General features: G+C 46.8%; 1 protein-coding gene across 1 annotated transcript in view; it reads right to left on the minus strand.

Moving 5' to 3' along the window:
- Positions 1-15264: 15264 nt before the first annotated feature.
- strada (STE20 related adaptor alpha) overlaps positions 15265-18814 on the minus strand; it is a 98407-nt gene continuing 94857 nt past the window's right edge. Inside the window, exon 8 of the mRNA XM_078222938.1 lies at positions 15265-15385. Within this exon, the coding sequence (XP_078079064.1) occupies positions 15265-15385 (121 nt within the window). The remainder of the gene's footprint in view (positions 15386-18814) is intronic.

The following is an 18814-nucleotide window of genomic DNA, read 5'->3' on the forward strand; positions in this document are numbered from 1 at the left end:
AATCTTAATCCTGAGCCCTCAGTGCTGGTGGATAGTTTGAGAAGCTGATATTCACTTGATCACTCCATCCTTCTAAACCTCTGCCCTTATTAATCATTCATCATATCCCCAGACTACATTTAGCACCAATTAGTGTATCGACAGGAATGTTCTCAGCAACATCGGAATGCAAACATTTCACAGCAACAACTTTTGCAATGTCAGCTGGCCAGTAATATTCCCATTCTGCACACTCCCTTCACAAAGCAAAGCAGCTCAGACCTCTGTGCATCCTCACACTTGCTAGCTCACACACTCACTCCTTAAAGCTTTGGCCAATAATGTTCAGTCACTGAATGTATTGACAAGTTTAACAACACCAGGTTAAAGTCCAACAGGTTTATTTGTGTGGCTTTTGCTACCAAATAAACCTGTTGGACTTTAACTTGGTGTTGTTAAACTTCTTACTGTGTTTACCCCAGTCCAACACCGGCATCTCCACATCATGTATTGACAAGAGCAGGGAATGAGGAGTAGACTCGCAGTGTGATACTCAGTCAGGGACCTGGGAATGGAGTGCTGATTAACCGTCAGAAATCAGAGTCCAGGCTCCCAGCTCGCTTTGAGCAATCAGACAGAAGATTTACTGACACAATTCTTCAAAATCATTGAGCAGTGCGCACTCAGTGATGTCCTTCACAAATTACATCACAAGGTAACCAGACTAAGACAAACATTTCCACTGCCTGTGAGTGATTTAATGCTTCCTGACTTCACACCTGGTCGGAAAGCAAGACTCAGGTCATCTTGATTTCCGTCTGAGCTGCTCGTTCAACCTCAAACAGCCAGTTTATCAACCGATTGTGATGTCTGATCTCACTGCGAGAGACTTCCCCTGTGATGTCACTGTTAAAGGGCTTCATCCTGATAAAAGTGATGGAGAAACATCCCTAGGTTTCACTCTGGTCACGATGACAGAATGAGCTGGACGATAAGAACTGGTTCCCATGTGGTTACAAACTAGAGAGCGCAGTGGCTGGGCAATGGTGATGGGATTGTTTGCCTTTTCAGTGCTTCCTTGTCTTGGTGAAGGATGTTTCCAGTGATTCAGTGTCCTTTGAAACTGAGCTTGTGTTTCTGGGGCTTGGAGCTCTTTAGAACTCGGCACTCCACATCACTGGTGGTGCCGGATACCAGAGATCACCGTTGATTGATGCTGCCTTGGTGCTGAGGCAGGGGAGTCAATAAGAGGCCCTCTTAGACTGAATTTTTTCTGGGGCTCTCTGTGTTGTTGGAGTTGAGGCTTTTCAACAAGTTTTTGCCAAAGGAAAGGCCAGGAGATGAACCATTTCCATCAACCTCTGTTGTGTTCACTCGGGTAGCAGGGAAAATGTCTACCTGTGACTTTACTGTGGGTCTAGCAAAATATTAATAATTTTTCCCCAACCTCTAAAATATCAATGATCACGTTGCTGAATATAGAACAGACCATGAGGAGCAAACTCACAGCGAGTGGGTCAGTCACGGCCTACAAGGAGAGAACTCAGTAAGCATCAGAAATCAGGTTCCAGGCAGCTGACTATGGCACCAATGACCTTCAAGGCTGACTCATGACGACAGTTCCCACTGTTCCACCTGACTGTGCAGCAGGCTGTGATGTCCGTCACCAAGTACAATCCAACATAACCACGTTCAGACAAACCTTCCAAAGCCTGGAACCTTCCATTAAATCGATTGGTTGATGACATAACCATTGTTCACGTTCTTTCCACAAAGTAAACTTCTTCAGATCTTCTAGCCGACCACATTCGCTGCTGGATAGATTGGACAGTCATTAACGGCCAGGACCCCTCCATTTCTTTCACTGAAACTGGTTGTTCAGTCTCCTGCCTCAAAAATAGCCAGTTTAAAAGCTATTGTGATGTCTGATCTCACTGAGATGCTCAGTGTGAGGGTGAGACTGCCACTGTGATGTCACCTTTGACCCCTTATTTAAAAGGGTCAGATCTTGATGAGATTGTGTTTGACAAAGCCTTGCCAATGATGTTCAGTCACGGAGTGTATTGACAAGAGCAGCGCGTGAGGAGTAGACTCGCAGTGTGACAGTGTGATACTCAGTCAGGGACCTGAGAATGGAGTGCTGATTAACCATCAGCAGTCAGAGTCCAGGCTCCCAGCTCGCTCTGAGCAATCAGACAGAAGATTTACTGACACAATTCTTCCACCTCATTGAGCAGTGCGCACTCAGTGATGTTCTTCATAAATTACATCACAAGGTAACCAGACTAAGACAAACATTTCAATGCCTGCGACCTTCCATTGAACCTAGAACTCGATGATGTTTCCATTGACTACGTTCCCTTCACCAAGTGAAGCAATTGTTTTCCAACCCTACAATAACCGAATGAACATCCATTTATCATTCTAACTTTATAATTCCTTAATGACTCTCACCAAGAAGCAGTTATTTTTATGGGGGGGGGGGGGATCCGGATTTCCACTACCCTGTGTGATTTAATGCTTCCTGACTTCACACCTGGACAGTCTAAATCAAGGAGCGGTGGTCTACAGAAACAGGGAAGTCTTGCTGCAGTTGTACAGGGCCTTGGTGAGGCCACGCCTGGAATATTGTGTGCAGTTTTGGTCTCCTTATCTGAGGAAGGATGTTCTTGCTATAGAGGGAGTGCAGAGAAGGTTTACCAGGCTGATTCCTGGGATGGCAGTACTGGCATATGAGGAGAGATTGAGTTGGTTACGATCATATTTGCTGGAGTTTAGAAGAATGAGGGAGGATCTCAGAGAGAGCTATAAAATTTGAACAGGACTAAACAGAGTAGATGCAGGAAGGATGTTCTTGATGGTGGGGGTGTCCAGAACCAGGTCACAGTGTGAGGATACAGGGTAAACCAATTGGGACTGAGATGAGGAGAAATTTCTTCACCCAGACAGTGGTCAGCCTGTGGAATTTGTTACCATAGAAAGCAATAGAGGCCAAAACATTGTGTGTTTTCAAGAAAAAATTAGATATAGGGGCTAAAGGGATCAAAAGGGTATGGGGGAAAATGGGGACAAGTTAGTGAGTGAGTGATTAGCTATGATCATGCTGAATGGTAGAGAAGGCTCGAAGGGCTGAATAGCCTCCTCCTGTTCCTATTTTCTATGTTTCTATGTAATTTCTTGTCACAGTTGGGATGTGAAAGAAAAGAATATTTATATATTCTTTCAACTGTCATCAACTGGACTACTTTATAAAAACATTTATTGGTGCTTATCAAAATGGACAAGTGTTGAGTTGACAAGAACATAAGAACATAAGAACATAAGTAATAGGAGCAGGAGTAGGCCATCTAGCCCCTCGAGCCTGCCCCGCCATTCAATAAGATCATGGCTGATCTGACGTGGATCAGTACCACTTACCCGCCTGATCCCCATAACCCTTAATTCCCTTACCGATCAGGAATCCATCCATCCGCGCTTTAAACATATTCAGCGAGGTAGCCTCCACCACCTCAGCGGGCAGAGAATTCCAGAGATTCACCACCCTCTGGGAGAAGAAGTTCCTCCTCAACTCTGTCTTAAACCGACCCCCCTTTATTTTGAGGCTGTGTCCTCTAGTTTTAACTTCCTTACTAAGTGGAAAGAATCTCTCCGCCTCCACCCTATCCAGCCCCCGCATTATCTTATAAGTCTCCATAAGATCCCCCCTCATCCTTCTAAACTCCAACGAGTACAAACCCAATCTCCTCAGCCTCTCCTCATAATCCAAACCCCTCATCTCCGGTATCAACCTGGTGAACCTTCTCTGCACTCCCTCCAATGCCAATATATCCTTCCTCATATAAGGGGACCAATACTGCACACAGTATTCCAGCTGCGGCCTCACCAATGCCCTGTACAGGTGCATCAAGACATCCCTGCTTTTATATTCTATCCCCCTCGCAATATAGGCCAACATCCCATTTGCCTTCTTGATCACCTGTTGTACCTGCAGACTGGGCTTTTGCGTCTCATGCACAAGGACCCCCAGGTCCCTTTGCACGGTAGCATGTTTTAGTTTGTTTCCATTGAGATAGTAATCTCATTTGTTATTATTTCCTCCAAAGTGTATAACCTCGCATTTCTCAACGTTATACTCCATTTGCCATATCCTCGCCCACTCACTCAGCCTGTCCAAATCTCTCTGCAGATCTTCTCCGTCCTCCACACGATTGACTTTTCCACTTATCTTTGTGTCGTCTGCAAACTTCGTTACCCTACACTCCGTCCCCTCCTCCAGATCATCTATATAAATGGTAAACAGTTGCGGCCCGAGTACCGATCCCTGCGGCACGCCACTAGTTACCTTCCTCCAACCGGAAAAACACCCATTTATTCCGACTCTTTGCTTCCTGTCGGATAGCCAGTCCCCAATCCACTTTAACACACTACCCCCAACTCCGTGTGCCCTAATCTTCTTCAGCAGCCTTTTATGGGGCACCTTATCAAACGCCTTTTGGAAATCCAAAAACACCGCATCCACCGGTTCTCCTCCATCAACCGCCCTAGTCACATCTTCATAAAAATCCAACATGTTCGTCAAGCACGACTTTCCCCTCATGAATCCATGCTGCGTCTGATTGATCGAACCATTTCTATCCAGATGCCCTGCTATCTCCTCTTTAATAATGGATTCCAGCATTTTCCCTACTACAGACGTTAAGCTGACCGGCCTATAGTTACCCGCCTTTTGTCTCCTTCCTTTTTTAAACAGCGGCGTAACATTAGCCGTTTTCCAATCAACCGGCACTACCCCAGAATGCAACAAGTTTTGATAAATAATCACTAACGCATCCACTATTACCTCTGACATTTCTTTCAATACCCTGGGATGCATTCCATCCGGACCCGGGGACTTGTCCACCTTCAGTCCCATTAGTCTACCCAGCACTGCCTCTCTGGTAACATTCATAGAAATCATAGAAACCCTACAGTGCAGAAGGAGGCCATTCGGCCCATCGAGTCTGCACCGACCACAATCCCACCCAGGCCCTACCCCCACATATTTTACCCGCTAATCCCTCTAATCTACGCATCCCAGGACTCTAAGGGGCAATTTTTAACCTGGCCAATCAACCTAACCCGCACATCTTTGGACTGTGGGAGGAAACCGGAGCACCCGGAGGAAACCCACGCAGGCACGAGGAGAATGTGCAAACTCCACACAGACAGTGACCCGAGCCAGGAATCGAACCCGGGACCCTGGAGCTGTGAAGCAGCAGTGCTAACCACTGTGCTACCGTGCCATTAGCAGTTTATAGGATAATACATTAATCGTATTAAGTATTTCTCCTGCTGCCAACCCTCTATCGTTAATATTTGGCAAACTATTTGTGTCCTCCACCGTGAAGACCGACACAAAAAACGTATTTAAAGACTCAGCCATATCCTCATTTCCCACTATTAACTCCCCCCTCTCGTCCTCCAAGGGTCCAACATTCACTCTAGCCACTCTATTCCTTTTTATATATTTATAAAAACTTTTACTATCATTTTTTATATTAATTGCTAGCCTAGCTTCATAGTCTATCCTTCCTTTCTTTATCGCTTTCTTAGTCTCTCTTTGTTGTTTCTTAAATTTTTCCCAATCACTTGTTTCTCCACTATTTTTGGCCACTCTGTACGCAGCTGTTTTTATTTTAATACTCTCCTTTATTTCCTTCGTTATCCACGGCTGGTTCTCCCTTTTCTTACAATCCTTGTTTTTTGCTGGAATATATTTTTGCTGAGAACTGAAAAGGATCTCCTTAAAAATCCTCCACTGTTCCTCAGCTATCCTACCTGCCAGCCTGCTCTCCCAGTCTACCTTAGCCAATTCATCCCTCATCCTATCATATTTCCCTCTGTTCAAACAGAGGACACTGGTTTGAGACCAAACTTTCTCCTCTTCCATCTGAATCAGAAATTCGACCATATTGTGGTCACTAGACCCAAGAGGGTCCTTCACAATAAGATCCTTAATTCTACCTACCTCGTTACACAATACCAGATCCAAAATAGCTCGTTCCCTCGTCGGTTCCGTAACATGCTGTTCAAGGAAACTATCCCGACAGCATTCTAAGAACTCTTCCTCCATTCCACCCTTACCGACTTGAGTCTGCCAGTCAATGTGCATGTTGAAGTCCCCCATGATTATTGCCGTTCCGTTTTTACACGCATCCCTTATCTGCTTGTTTATAGCCCTCCCTACCTCAACATTATTATTTGGGGGCCTATATACCACACCTACTAGTGTCTTTCTCCCTCTACTATTCCTCATCTCTACCCATAATGATTCCACGTTTTGTTCCTCAGAGCCTATGTCATCCCTCAGTACTACCCTGATATTATCTCTTATTAACATCCTAAAGTTACTAGAATTATGTGATCACTATTTTTTTTAAAATAGCAACATAGAAACTGAAGCAGGAGGAGGCCATTCGGCCCTTCAAGCTTGTTCCGTCATTCATTTTGATCATGACTAATCATCAAATTCAATATCCTGATCCTGCCTCCCCCACCCCTCCCATATCCCTTTATTCCTATAGTCCCAAGAGCTATATCTAATTTACCCCGCTTGATATAAGATCCTGAACGGTATTGTCAATGAGGCCATGGAGAGGATGTTTCCATTTCTGGGGAAGTCCAGAGCTAGGGGACACTGTTTTAAAATTAGGAGTTGCCTTTTTGGGTCAGAGGTGAAGGGGATGTTTTTTTTTCTCGGAGGGTTGAGGCTCTCGGGAAAGCTCTGAATCAACAGACGTTGGATGGGGGAGGGGTGATTGAATATTTCACAATGGAGGTGGGTAGATTTTTGTTAGGCAAGTGAAGCCAAGGTTGTTGGGGACAGATGGGAAAGTGGATTTTGAAATACAAATAGATCAGTGATGATCTTATCAAACGGCGGAGAAAGCTCAAGGAGCCAAATGGTTTTGACTTGGATTAACACTGCCTCACTGCTCTTCACCTCACTCAATTATATTCCTTATTCTTTCACAACAGTGTTATTAATTCTAAGTTATTACCTCATAAGTACATAGGATTAAAGCAACAGATGTATGAATGTGAAAGATTCCCCAGCTCTCCCTTCAACTGTATCCATCCTGTAGATCACTCTTTCCTTCTTTTCTTCAGTCATCTCAAAACAATTCCCTTCTTCCCGAACTTGACTTCCTTTTGCCCAATTAACATTTTGATTGCCTGAAAGTCAGTTTCTCTCTGGAGTATGTGTTGGGCTTTGATGTTTTCTCCCTCTGTTGGCCTCGTTAACCATGATCTGTTCTTTTTCTCAAATGGTTACGCATGTTTTAAAAGTATTAAAAGTCTAATGATGATCATGAAACCATTGTCAATTGTTGTAAAACCTCATCTGCGTCACTAATATCCTGTAGGGAAGGAAGTCTGCTGTCCTTACCCAGTCTGGCCTACATGTGACTCCAGACCCACACCGGTGCCCCACAAGGCTGTTCTCAGCCCCCTACTATACTCCTTATACACCTATGACTGTGTGGCCAAATTCCCCTCCAATTCGATTTTCATGTTTGCTGACGACACCACCGTACTGGGATAGATCTCAAACAATGACAAGACAGAGAACAGGAATGAGATAGAGAATCTGGTGAACTGGTGCAGCGACAATAATCTCTCCCTCAATATCATCAACTTCAGGAAACGTAGAGGAGAGCATGCCCCTGTCTACATCAACGGGGACGAAGTAGAAAGGGTCAAGTTTTTAGGTGCCAGATCACCAACAACCTGTCCTGGTTCCCCCATGCCAACACTATAGTTAAGAAAGCCCACCAACGCCTCTACTTTCTCAGAAGACTAAGGAAATTTAGCATGTCAGCTACGACCCTCACCAACTTTTACAGATGCACCATAGAAAGCATTCTTTCTGGTTGTATCACAGCTTGGTATGGCTCCTGCTCTGCCCAAGACCGCAAGAAACTACAAAAGGACGTGAATGAAGCCTAATCCATCACGCAAACCAGCCTCCCATCCATTACTCTGTCTACACTTCCCGCTGCCTCGGCAAAGCAGCCAGCATAATTAAGGACCCCACGCACCCCGGACATTCTCTCTTCCACCTTCTTCCGTCGGGGAAAAAGATACAAAAGTCTCAGGTCACGGACCAACCAACTCAAGAACAGCTTCTTCCCTGCTGTTGTCAGATTTTTGAATGGACTTACCTTGCATTAAGTTGATCTTTCTCTACACCCTAGCTATAACTGTAACACTACATTCTGCACTCTCTATGAACGGTATGCTTTGTCTGTATAGCACGCAAGAAACAATACTTTTCACTGTATGCTCATACATGTGACAATAATAAATCAAATCAAAAATGTGGTTGACTCTTAAATGTCCTTGGGGATGAACAATAAGTGCTGGCCCAGCCAGCGACACCCATGTCCCATTAGTGAATTTTTAAAAATGTGGGACATCAGTGTAAGTTGACATTGCTTTTCCACATGTTAGTTGCTTCACATGTAACAAACCTGCACACTCACGCGGGTATATCAACACCATGCCACACGTTCAAACCAATACAAACCATCCTTAAAATTTTCAGGTGATCTTAGCAAAAGATGTCTCAAGATCTTTTCTTACATCCCCCAACATAGTTACAATGTCTCGGGCAGTGGCCAGACTATCAAATGCATATGCAAATGTTAAAAAGTTTAGCAGTGCTCCGAATCCTGTAGGAACCAATCATTAGTCAAAGCAAGGACTTTCTATGAAGCCAAAGGAAAGAAAATCGATGGACAAAATTTCAATTTCCTGTCACCGACCAACAAAAATCAATATAAATTTGTGATTAATTAACAAGTGAAAAATATTTCACATAAAAAGGTAAATTTTACTTTACGTTAATGCAACAAAAATATGCCTCGTGCAGTTCCAAGCATTAATTCCTGCATGTGCAATCTCACATTCTTTCCAACTCATCATCCGTTATACAGGCCTCTCAATTCCCACTCAATCCTTGTACTCCTGAGTTACATTCACCCACAGCAGCACGCTATCTGATGTCCCTGGAAACAGTCTGAGCCCCTCACAGAAACACCCTCTGTGCCCTTTGCCACTGCACGGAGGGGTTTCCTGTACCGGCTGCTATGCACACCTTCCACTACCATGCACTCACCTGTCACCCGGGCACGCCTTGACATGCTTTCTTGGCATCCGGCGGCGGAAGTCCCCAGTGGAGGTCCCTTTACGGAGGGATCCACCCCCAATACACTGGGGACCTGGGGTGGAGGGTGTTGCATACAGCAGTCCCATCCAATCATAGATTATACTGGTTCACGGGCTCCTAAGTGCTCTTGTGAGGTGTGTGGACCACGTTTATACAGGGTGTTTTAGGCTGCACTCCCTTTTCATTTATTTAAAAAATCTTTTGTTAGTTTTGTTTGCACTTCAGTCCCACACTCCTGATATACGGACGCTCAGTGGGGAGGGATCGGGGAAGGCGGAGGACCTCCTCGTGAACCTGCTCCTGGGTCTGGCAAAACTTGCCAGGGTGTCATCTGACCTGACTGTCTGACCCTCTACCGCAGATACATTCACGGCTGGGTGTCCCTGGAGTGGGAGCACGTGGAGTTCATGGGCACCATTGAGGCTTTCGTCTTGTTGGGCACCGCAGGGACTGGGGTGTATTATCGAATCTTTTAAACACAGTTTGACTTGAGTACGACTCCAACCATCAGAGAGTTTTCCCCCTAATTCCCATTAACTTCAGCTTTGCTAGGGCTCCTTGATGCCACACAGTCTAATGCGGCCTTGATGTCACCTCACCTCTGGAATTCAGCTCTTTTGTCCATGTTTGAACCAAGGCTGTAATGAGGTCAGGAGCTGAGTGACCCTGGCGAAACCCAAACTGGGCGTCACTGAGCAGGTTATTGCTGAGCAGGTGCTGCTTGATAGCGCTGTTGGTGACCCCTTCCATCACTTTACTGATGATCGAGTGTAGACTGATTGGGCGGTAATTGGCTGGTTCGGATTTGTCCTGCTTTTTGTGTACAGGACATACCTGGGCAATTTTCCACATTGTTGGGTCGATGCCAGTGTTGTAACTGTACTGGAAGAGCTTGGCTAGGGGACTAGGCAAGTTCTGGAGCACAAGTCTTCAGTACTATTGCTGGAATGTTATCAGGGCCCATTGCCTTTGCAGTATCCAGTGCCTCCAATCATTTCTTGATATCAGGTGGAGTGAATCGAATTAGCTGGAGACTGGCATCTGAGATGCTGGGGACCACTGGAGGAGGCCGAGATGGATCATCCACTTGGCACTTCTGGCTGAAGATTGCTGTGAATACTTCAGCCTTATCTTTTGCTCTGTTGTGCTGGGCTCCTCCATCATTGAGGATGGGGATATTTGTGGAGCTCCTCCTCCAGTGAGTTGTTTAATTGTCCACCATCATTTTCGACCGGATGTGGAAGGACTGCAGAGCTTAGATCTGATCCATTGGTTGTGGGATCACTTAACTCTGTCTATCACTTGCTGTTTCCACTATTTAGTATGAAAGTATTCCCATGTTGTAGCTTCACCAGGTTGACACCTCATTCATAGGTATGCCTGGTGCTGCTCCTGGCATGTCCTCCTGCACTCTCCATTGAACCAGGGTTGATCCCCTGGCTTGATGGTAATGGTTGAGTGGGGGATATGCCGGGCCATGAGGTTGCTGATTGTGCTGGAGTACAATTCCGCTGCTGCTGATGGCCCACAGCGCCTCCTGGATGCCCAGTCTTGAGTTGCTAGATCGGTTCGAAGTCAATCCCATTTAGCACGGTGATAGTGCCACACAACACGATGGAGGTTATTCTCAATGTGAAGGCGGGACTTCGTCTCCACAAGGACTGTGCGGTGGTCACTCTTACCAATACTGTCATGGACAGATGTATCTGTGGCCGGCAGATTGGTAAGGATGAGGTCAAGTATGTTATTTCCTCTTGTTGGTTCCTTCACCACCTGCCACAGTCCCAGTCGAGCAGTTATGTCCTTTAGGACCCAGCCTTATCTTTTGCTCTGATGTGCTGGACTCCTCCATCATCGAGGATGGGGCCTCCTCCTCCAGTGAGTTATTTAAGTGTCCACCACCATTCTCAACTGGATGTGGAAGGATTGCAGAGCTTAGATCTGATCCGTTGGTTGTAAGATTGCTTAGCTCTGTCTATCACTTGCTGTTTCCACTATTTGGGTCAATGGCGGTGCTACCAAGCCACTCTCGGTGATGGACGTTGAAATCCCCCACCCAGAGTACACCCTGCACCCTCATCACCCTCAGTGCTTCCTCCAGGTGGTGTTCAACATGGCAGAGTACTGATTCATCAGCTCAGGGCAGACGGTATGTAGTGTCTCTAGAACCATGGCCAAATCAGGCTCCTCCTCCCCTTCCAGCTCCACCTCTTCTTCCTTGACCTTCAGTAAGAAGTTTAACAACACCAGGTTAAAGTCCAACAGGTTTATTTGGTAGCAAAAGCCACACAAGCTTTCGGAGCTCTAAGCCCCTTCTTCAGGTGAGTGGGAATTCTGTTCACAAACAGAGCATATAAAGACACAAACTCAATTTACATGAATAATGGTTGGAATGCGAATACTTACAACTAATCAAGTCTTTAAGAAACAAAACAATGTGAGTGGAGAGAGCATCAAGACAGGCTAAAAAGATGTGTATTGTCTCCAGACAAGACAGCCAGTGAAACTCTGCAGGTCTAGGCAACTGTGGGGGTTACAAATAGTGTGACATGAACCCAATATCCCGGTTGAGACCGTCCTCGTGTGTGTGGAACTTGGCTATCAGTTTCTGCTCAGCGACTCTGCGCTGTCGTGTGTCGCGAAGGCCGCCTTGGAGAACGCTTACCCGAATATCAGAGGCCGAATGCCCGTGACCGCTGAAGTGCTCCCCAACAGGAAGAGAACAGTCTTGCCTGGTCATTGTCGAGCGGTGTTCATTCATCCGTTGTCGCAGCGTCCGCATTGTTTCCCCAATGTACCATGCCTCGGGACATCCTTTCTTGCAGCGTATCAGGTAGACAACGTTGGCTGAATTGCAAGAGTATGTACCGTGTACCTGGTGGATGGTGTTCTCACGTGAGATGATGGCATCTGTGTCGATGATCCGGCACGTCTTGCAGAGGTTGCTGTGGCAGGGTTGTGTGGTGTCGTGGTCACTGTTCTCCTGAAGGCTGGGTAGTTTGCTGCGGACAATGGTCTGTTTGAGGTTGTGCGGTTGTTTGAAGGCAAGAAGTGGGGGTGTGGGGATGGCCTTGGCGAGATGTTCGTCTTCATCAATGACATGTTGAAGGCTCCGGGGGAGATGCCGTAGCTTCTCCGCTCCGGGGAAGTACTGGACAACGAAGGGTACTCTGTCCACTGTGTCCCGTGTTTGTCTTCTGAGGAGGTCGGTGCGGTTTTTCGCTGTGGCGCGTTGGAACCTTCAAACATCAATGCAGTCATCAGCTTGCTCCTTGCAGAGAGCCAACACACAGCCGATGGGACAAATGGCTTCCTTCTATGATGTAACTGTTGTGTGACCCTCCTGCAACTTCCCTTCTTTCTAATCCACCATGCACAGCAGATTAGACTCATTCCAGACACCCTTCCTGGTGCGTACTGAAGTGTGTCTTGCTCAGTAAAGACTTCTGTGTTCGTGTGGCTTCTCTTGTACCTTCTCTATAGGTTTGAGGTTATCCAACATTCTGCTCCTGTGTTTTAACAGGTGCCGAGCTCTGATCCCCCTTCACCCTTGTGTTTGCAAAATCACATTGGCTTCCACCAAAGCAGCATCTTGCTTTTAAAATTCTAATCCTGTTTTCCAGTTTATCAATGTGCTCCCTCAACTCTATCTCTGGAATCTTCTCCAGCCCCACAACCCACTGAGAATCCTCTGCTAATTCAATTTTGGCCTCTTGAGAATCCTCGATTTTAACCATTCCACCATTAATGGCGATGCTTGCAGCTACCAAGCCCCAAGCTCTGTAACTGCCTCCCTGCATTTTGCCACCTCTCTAACTTACTTTCCTTCTTTAGTACACTCTTTAAAACCTGACTCTTTGACCAAGTTTTAGTCATCTGGCCTAGTATCTCCTCATGTGTCAAATTTTGTTCCATAATGCTCTTGTGAAGCATCGTGGGTTGTTTCATTACAGGTGCTATTGAAATATAAACTCTTATTTGGGAGGTGTCCACACTGGTGCCACATTCTTAGTGGGCTGTCAGTATCTCTAAGGAATCACCCATCTTCTCTGAAGTTGTGAAGATCCAGGGTAGACTTGGCTAACACAGAAGAAACACATTGTGACAGCTCCCTGGGTAATCTAACGCATGATGTGGAGATGCCGGCGTTGGACTGGGATAAGCATGGTAAGAAGTCTCACAATATCAGATTAAAGTCCAACAGGTCTATTTGGTAGCATTTATTTCAGAGCGTCGCTCCTTCTTCAGGTGAGTGAGGAAATCATAGAAACACTACAGTGCAGAAGGAGGCCATTCGGCCCATCGAGTCTGCACCGACCACAATCCCACCCAGGCCCTATCCCCACATATTTTTACCCACTAATCCCTCTAACCTACGCATCCCAGGACTCTAAGGGGCAATTTTTTTTTTTAACCTGGCCAATCAACCTAACCTGCACATCTTTGGACTGTGGGAGGAAACCGGAGCACCCGGAGGAAACCCACGCAGACACGAGGAGAATGTGCAAACTCCACACAGACAGTGACCCGAGCCGGGAATTGAACCCGGGACCCTGGAGCTGTGAAGCAGCAGTGCTAACCACTGTGCTACCGTGCCGCCCTAAGTTGTGTTCATAAACAGAGCATACATAGACAGAAACTCAATTTACAAGATAATGGTTGGAATGCGGGTCTTTACAGGTAATCAAGTCTTTGCAGGTACAGACAATGTGAGTGGAGAGAGCGTTAAGCACAGGTTAAAGAGATGTGTATTGTCTCCAGCCAGGACAGTTAGTGAGATTTTACAAGCCCAGGCAAGTCGTGGGGGTTACAGATAGTGTGACATGAACCCAAGATCCCGGTTGAGGCCGTCCTCATGTGTGCGGAACTTGGCTATCAGTTTCTGCTCAGCGACTCTGCGCTGTCGTGTGTCGTGAAGGCCACCTTGGAGAACGCTTACCCGAAGATCAGAGGCTGAATGCCCGTGACTGCTGAAGTGCTCCTCAATAGGAAGAGATCATTCCTGCCTGGTGATTGTCGAGCGGGGTTCATTCATCCATTGTCATAGCGTCTGCATAGTTTCCCCAATGTACCATGCCTCGGGACATCCTTTCCTGCAGCGTATCAGGCAGGCAACGTTGGCTGAGTCGCACGAGTATGTACCGTGTACCTGGTGGATGGTGTTCTCACGTGAGATGATGGCATCCGTGTCGATGATCCGGCACATCTTGCAGAGGTTGTTGTGGCAGGGTTGTGTGGTGTCATGGTCACTGTTCTCCTGAAGGCTGGGTAGTTTGCTGCGGACAATGGTCTATTTGAGGTTGTGCGGTTGTTTGAAGGCAAGAAGTGGGGATAGGGGATGGACTTGGCGAGATGTTCGTCTTCATCGATGACATGTTGAAGGCTCCGGAGAAGTCTGGACGATGAAGGGTGCTGTGTCAGCCGTGTCCCGTGTTTGTCTTCTGAGGAGGTCAGTGCGGTTTTTCGCTGTGGCGCGTCGGAACTGTCAATTGATGAGTCGAGCGCCATATCCTGTTTTTAAGAGGGCATCTTTCAATGTCTCTAAGTGTCTGTTGTGATCCTTCTTATCTGAGCAGATCCTGTGTAGACGGAAGGCTTGTCCATAGGGGATGATGTCTTTAACGTGTTTAGGGTGGAAGCTGGAGAAGTGGAGCATCGTGAGGTTATCCGTGGACTTGCGGTACAGTGAGGTGCTGAGGTGACCGTCCTTGATGGAGATGCGTGTGTCCAAGAGCAAAAACTGATAGTCAAGATCAGCACACATGAGGACAGCCTCAACCGGGATCTTGGGTTCATGTCAAACAATCTGTAACCCCCATGAACACAATTCTTCACTCACCTGAAGAAGGAGCGACACTCCGAAAGCTTGTGCTACCAAATAAATCTGTTGGACTTTAACCGGGTGTTGTGGGATTTCTTACGAATCTAACGCAGTCATGTATGTAGGTTACGTAACAGTTGAATGGATGTTTGCTCGATGAATCCTGTTGGTTTATTTGAGGACTCATTGCTTGACAAATGACTAAATTCTATGTGAAACTAGCCAGAGTAACAAATCTGAGCCCTCACTCCTTCTAACTGGATTTCTCAGTAGCAAAGTGGGTGTAAGTGATCTCCTCAGTCAGCTGGGCAATGCCCTTGTGAAGGGCAGATTGAGAGGTTCCATCGCTATCAGCAGCAGCTCTTTGGAAGAAGCTGCAAGCAAAGGAATTCGGGGAGGGGTGTGGAACGAAGGTGAAATGGGGACGGCTGTGCCAGATTGCTGCTGCATTTACATTGGCTCATTAAACTGGTTGATAATCTGATCAGTGGATTCATTGTCTCATTCCTGTGTTTGCTGTTCTGATCGGGATGTGAGGAGATTGATTGGGGGGGGGGGGGGGGGGGGAAGAGGAGAGGGACACTTTACCAGATGGGAGCACCATCAAGTCGGAGCCATTTGTGTAGGCGTGCCAACCATTTCCCGTTGCATCCTCCCAATTAGGCCTGACACCTCGGCACTAACTGCAGCAAGAGACTGGAATATTCCAGAACCAGCAGCTGTCTTATAAATTGGTACTAAAGACTTTGTTAACATTAAAGCAGTCAGCAAAACACTGCAAATCTGTCTCCATAGAAACAGGCTCACACACTGCTCCGTATCCATGGAAACGGGTTCACATACTGATCTGTTTCCTTGGAAACAGGCTCCAACAGGGATTTGTTCAATGTTGTTGCTGATAGTCAAAATCACTCGATAAAGTTATACCCAACAAGGATTTGAGTGTGGGTCAGGGATCGGGCTGGGTGTAAAATTGGGTGCCCCCCCCCCCTCCTCCACCCTCTGGCATTTTGCCAGTGCCAGGACAGGCATCCACCCACCCTTGGGCCAACGGATGCTCTTAAGCCGCCGCTGGTATTTTATTAGTGGCAGGATGGCTGGTGGCCACGCTGCACGGTAAGGCAGCCAATTGAGAACACACGGCCATGTTGTGAACTGGATGGGTTCTCTCGTTGCAGCACCTTGTGCCCGGGAGAGACCAACCGCCCTCCCCAAAGTCACATTCCTAATCCCATCCCCCCAACCCATCTCGCTGGGGCAAGGCTTGCAGGCTGAGACAAACTCCCTCACTCAAATGCGTGTCTAGATCCAGTAACAATCATTGCTGGACACAGGATGCAGTCCTAACATTGGCCACCACTCCCAGTGGCGCTGCTGGGCTGAGCGAGCTGTCGGCCATTTGGCACTAGCTCTCGGAGGTGAGACTTCATCCCAAGTGGGCACAGCACTCTCTTCCTGAGCCAATTAATGGACCAATGACCATAAAATTGTCACAGGGCATCAGGGCAAGCCGGAGATGAAAACTCGGTGAGGTGGAAGCTGAGCTTGGGCCATTGTTTTCACATGGATTTCCAGTCACTTACACCCATTCTCTTCCCGGAACTCTTTCAGATTTGGGACATCTCGATTCAATCTCCCATGAATCTTCTCTGCTCCAAGGACAACAACCCCAGCTTTTCCAATCTCTCCACATTCACTTCAACCCAAACACATTCTGCAAAAAAGGTTTCTTCATCCTCTCAGGCCTCATCCATCCTAACGTGTAACTTCTCGAGTTAAAAGCAAAAAGCTGCAGCTGCGGCACGGTAGCACAGTGGTTAGCACTGCTGCTTCACAGCTCCAGGGACCTGGGTTCGATTCCTGGTTTGGGTCACTGTCTGTGTGGAGTTTGCACATTCTCCTCGTGTCTGCGTGGGTTTCCTCCAGGTGCTCCGGTTTCCTCCCACAGTCCAAAGATGTGCGGGTTAGGTTGATTGACCATGCTAAAAATTGCCCCTTAGTGTCCTGAGATGCGTAGGTTAGAGGGATTAGTGGGTAAATATGTAGGGATATGGGGGTAGGGCCTGGGTGGGATTGTGGTCGGAGCAGACTCAATGGGCCGAATGGCCTCTTTCTGTACTGTAGGGTTTCTATGATTCTTTCTATGAATCACTGATTAAACTCATACTTCAGTGACACAGAAAAGAGCAATTAATTTAAAAATGTATATAAATAGAACTGAACTGATGAAAACCAACAAATTTCATCAGTTAAAAACTGAGATCAGGAGAAAAGGTCAGAGTAAAATAATTAATCTATTCTAGTGCTGTGCCTGCCCTGGGAGTGTTTGTTGGGGACTGTGTAGAGGGAAACTAGAACCAGAGAGCACAACCTCAGGCTTTAAAACAGAGATGAGGAGGAATTTCTTCAGCCAGAGAGTGGAGAATCTGTGGAACTCTTTGCAGCAGAAGGCTATGGAGGCCAGGTCATTGAGTGTCTTTAGGACAGAGATAGATAGGTTCTTGATTGATAAGGGGGTCAGGAGTTATGGGGAAATGGCAGGAGAATGGGGATGAGAAAAATATCAGCATGATTGAATGGGCTCGATGGGCTGAGTGGCCTAATTCTTCTCCTATGTCTTATGGTCTTATGGTCTTCACTCTGTATCGAACCCCGTGCTGTACCTGTCCTGCAAGTATTTGATGGGGACAGTGCAGAGGGATCTTTACTCTGTATCTAACCCTGTGCTGTACCTGTCCTGGGAGTGTTTGATGGGGACAGTATAGAGGGAGCTGTACTCAGTACCTAACCCCGTGCTGTACCTGTCCTGGGAGTGTTTGATGGGGACAGTGCAGAGGGATCTTTACTCTGTATCTAACCCTGTGCTGTACCTGTCCTGGGAGTGTTTGATGGGGGACAGTGCAGAGGGATCTTTACTCTGTATCTAATCCCGTGCTGTACCTGTCCTGGGAGTGTTTGATGGGGACAGTATAGAGGGAGCTGTACTCTGTATCTAACCCCATGCTGTACCTGTCCTGGGAGTGTTTGATGGGGACAGTGTGGAAGGAGCTTTACTCTGTATCTAACCCCGTGCTGTCCCTGTCCTGGGAGTGTTTGATGGGGACAGTGTGGAAGGAGCTTTACTCTGTATCTAACCCCGTGCTGTCCCTGTCCTGGGAGTGTTTGATGGGGACAGTGTGGAAGGAGCTTTACTCTGTATCTAACACCGTGCTGTACCTGTCCGGGAGTGTTTGATGGGGACAGTGCAGAGGGAGCTTTACTCTGTATCTAACCTTGTGTTGTACCTGTGCTTGGAGAGTGTTTGTTCGCAGTGGTGTTGTAATCCCAGCTGATGTTACTGCTGGTCAATCAGGTCCTGGAATTGGACCCTGGCGCAACAGACGGCAATTGTTATTTTTAGTTTAGAGCTGTGAATGAGCAGAGTTAAAGGACTGCCAATGAACTTTTCATAAAATAATTAAACATTTATTAAACATTAAATGATACATTGCTCCTTCACTCCATCGAAGATGTACACAGATTGCTCAGGGTAACACATGGGAATACAGCAGGATCCCGGGAAGCTCCGAGGATCAGAGGGTTCCTGTTGTGGATGTGCACAGGTAGCAGGACAGCTGGATAAAATGGTTAAGAAGGCGTATGGTATACTTACCTTTATTAGCCGAGGCGTAGAGTTTAAGAGCAGGGAGGTTATTCTGGAACAATATAAAACGTTGGTTGGGTCACAGGAAGAGCATTGTGTGCAGTTCTGGAATCCACATTATAGGAGGGATGTGATAGCACTGGAAAAGGTGCAGGGGAGA

Source organism: Mustelus asterias, chromosome 11 (genome assembly GCF_964213995.1).
Source record: "Mustelus asterias chromosome 11, sMusAst1.hap1.1, whole genome shotgun sequence".
Taxonomy (NCBI): Eukaryota; Metazoa; Chordata; class Chondrichthyes; order Carcharhiniformes; family Triakidae; genus Mustelus; species Mustelus asterias.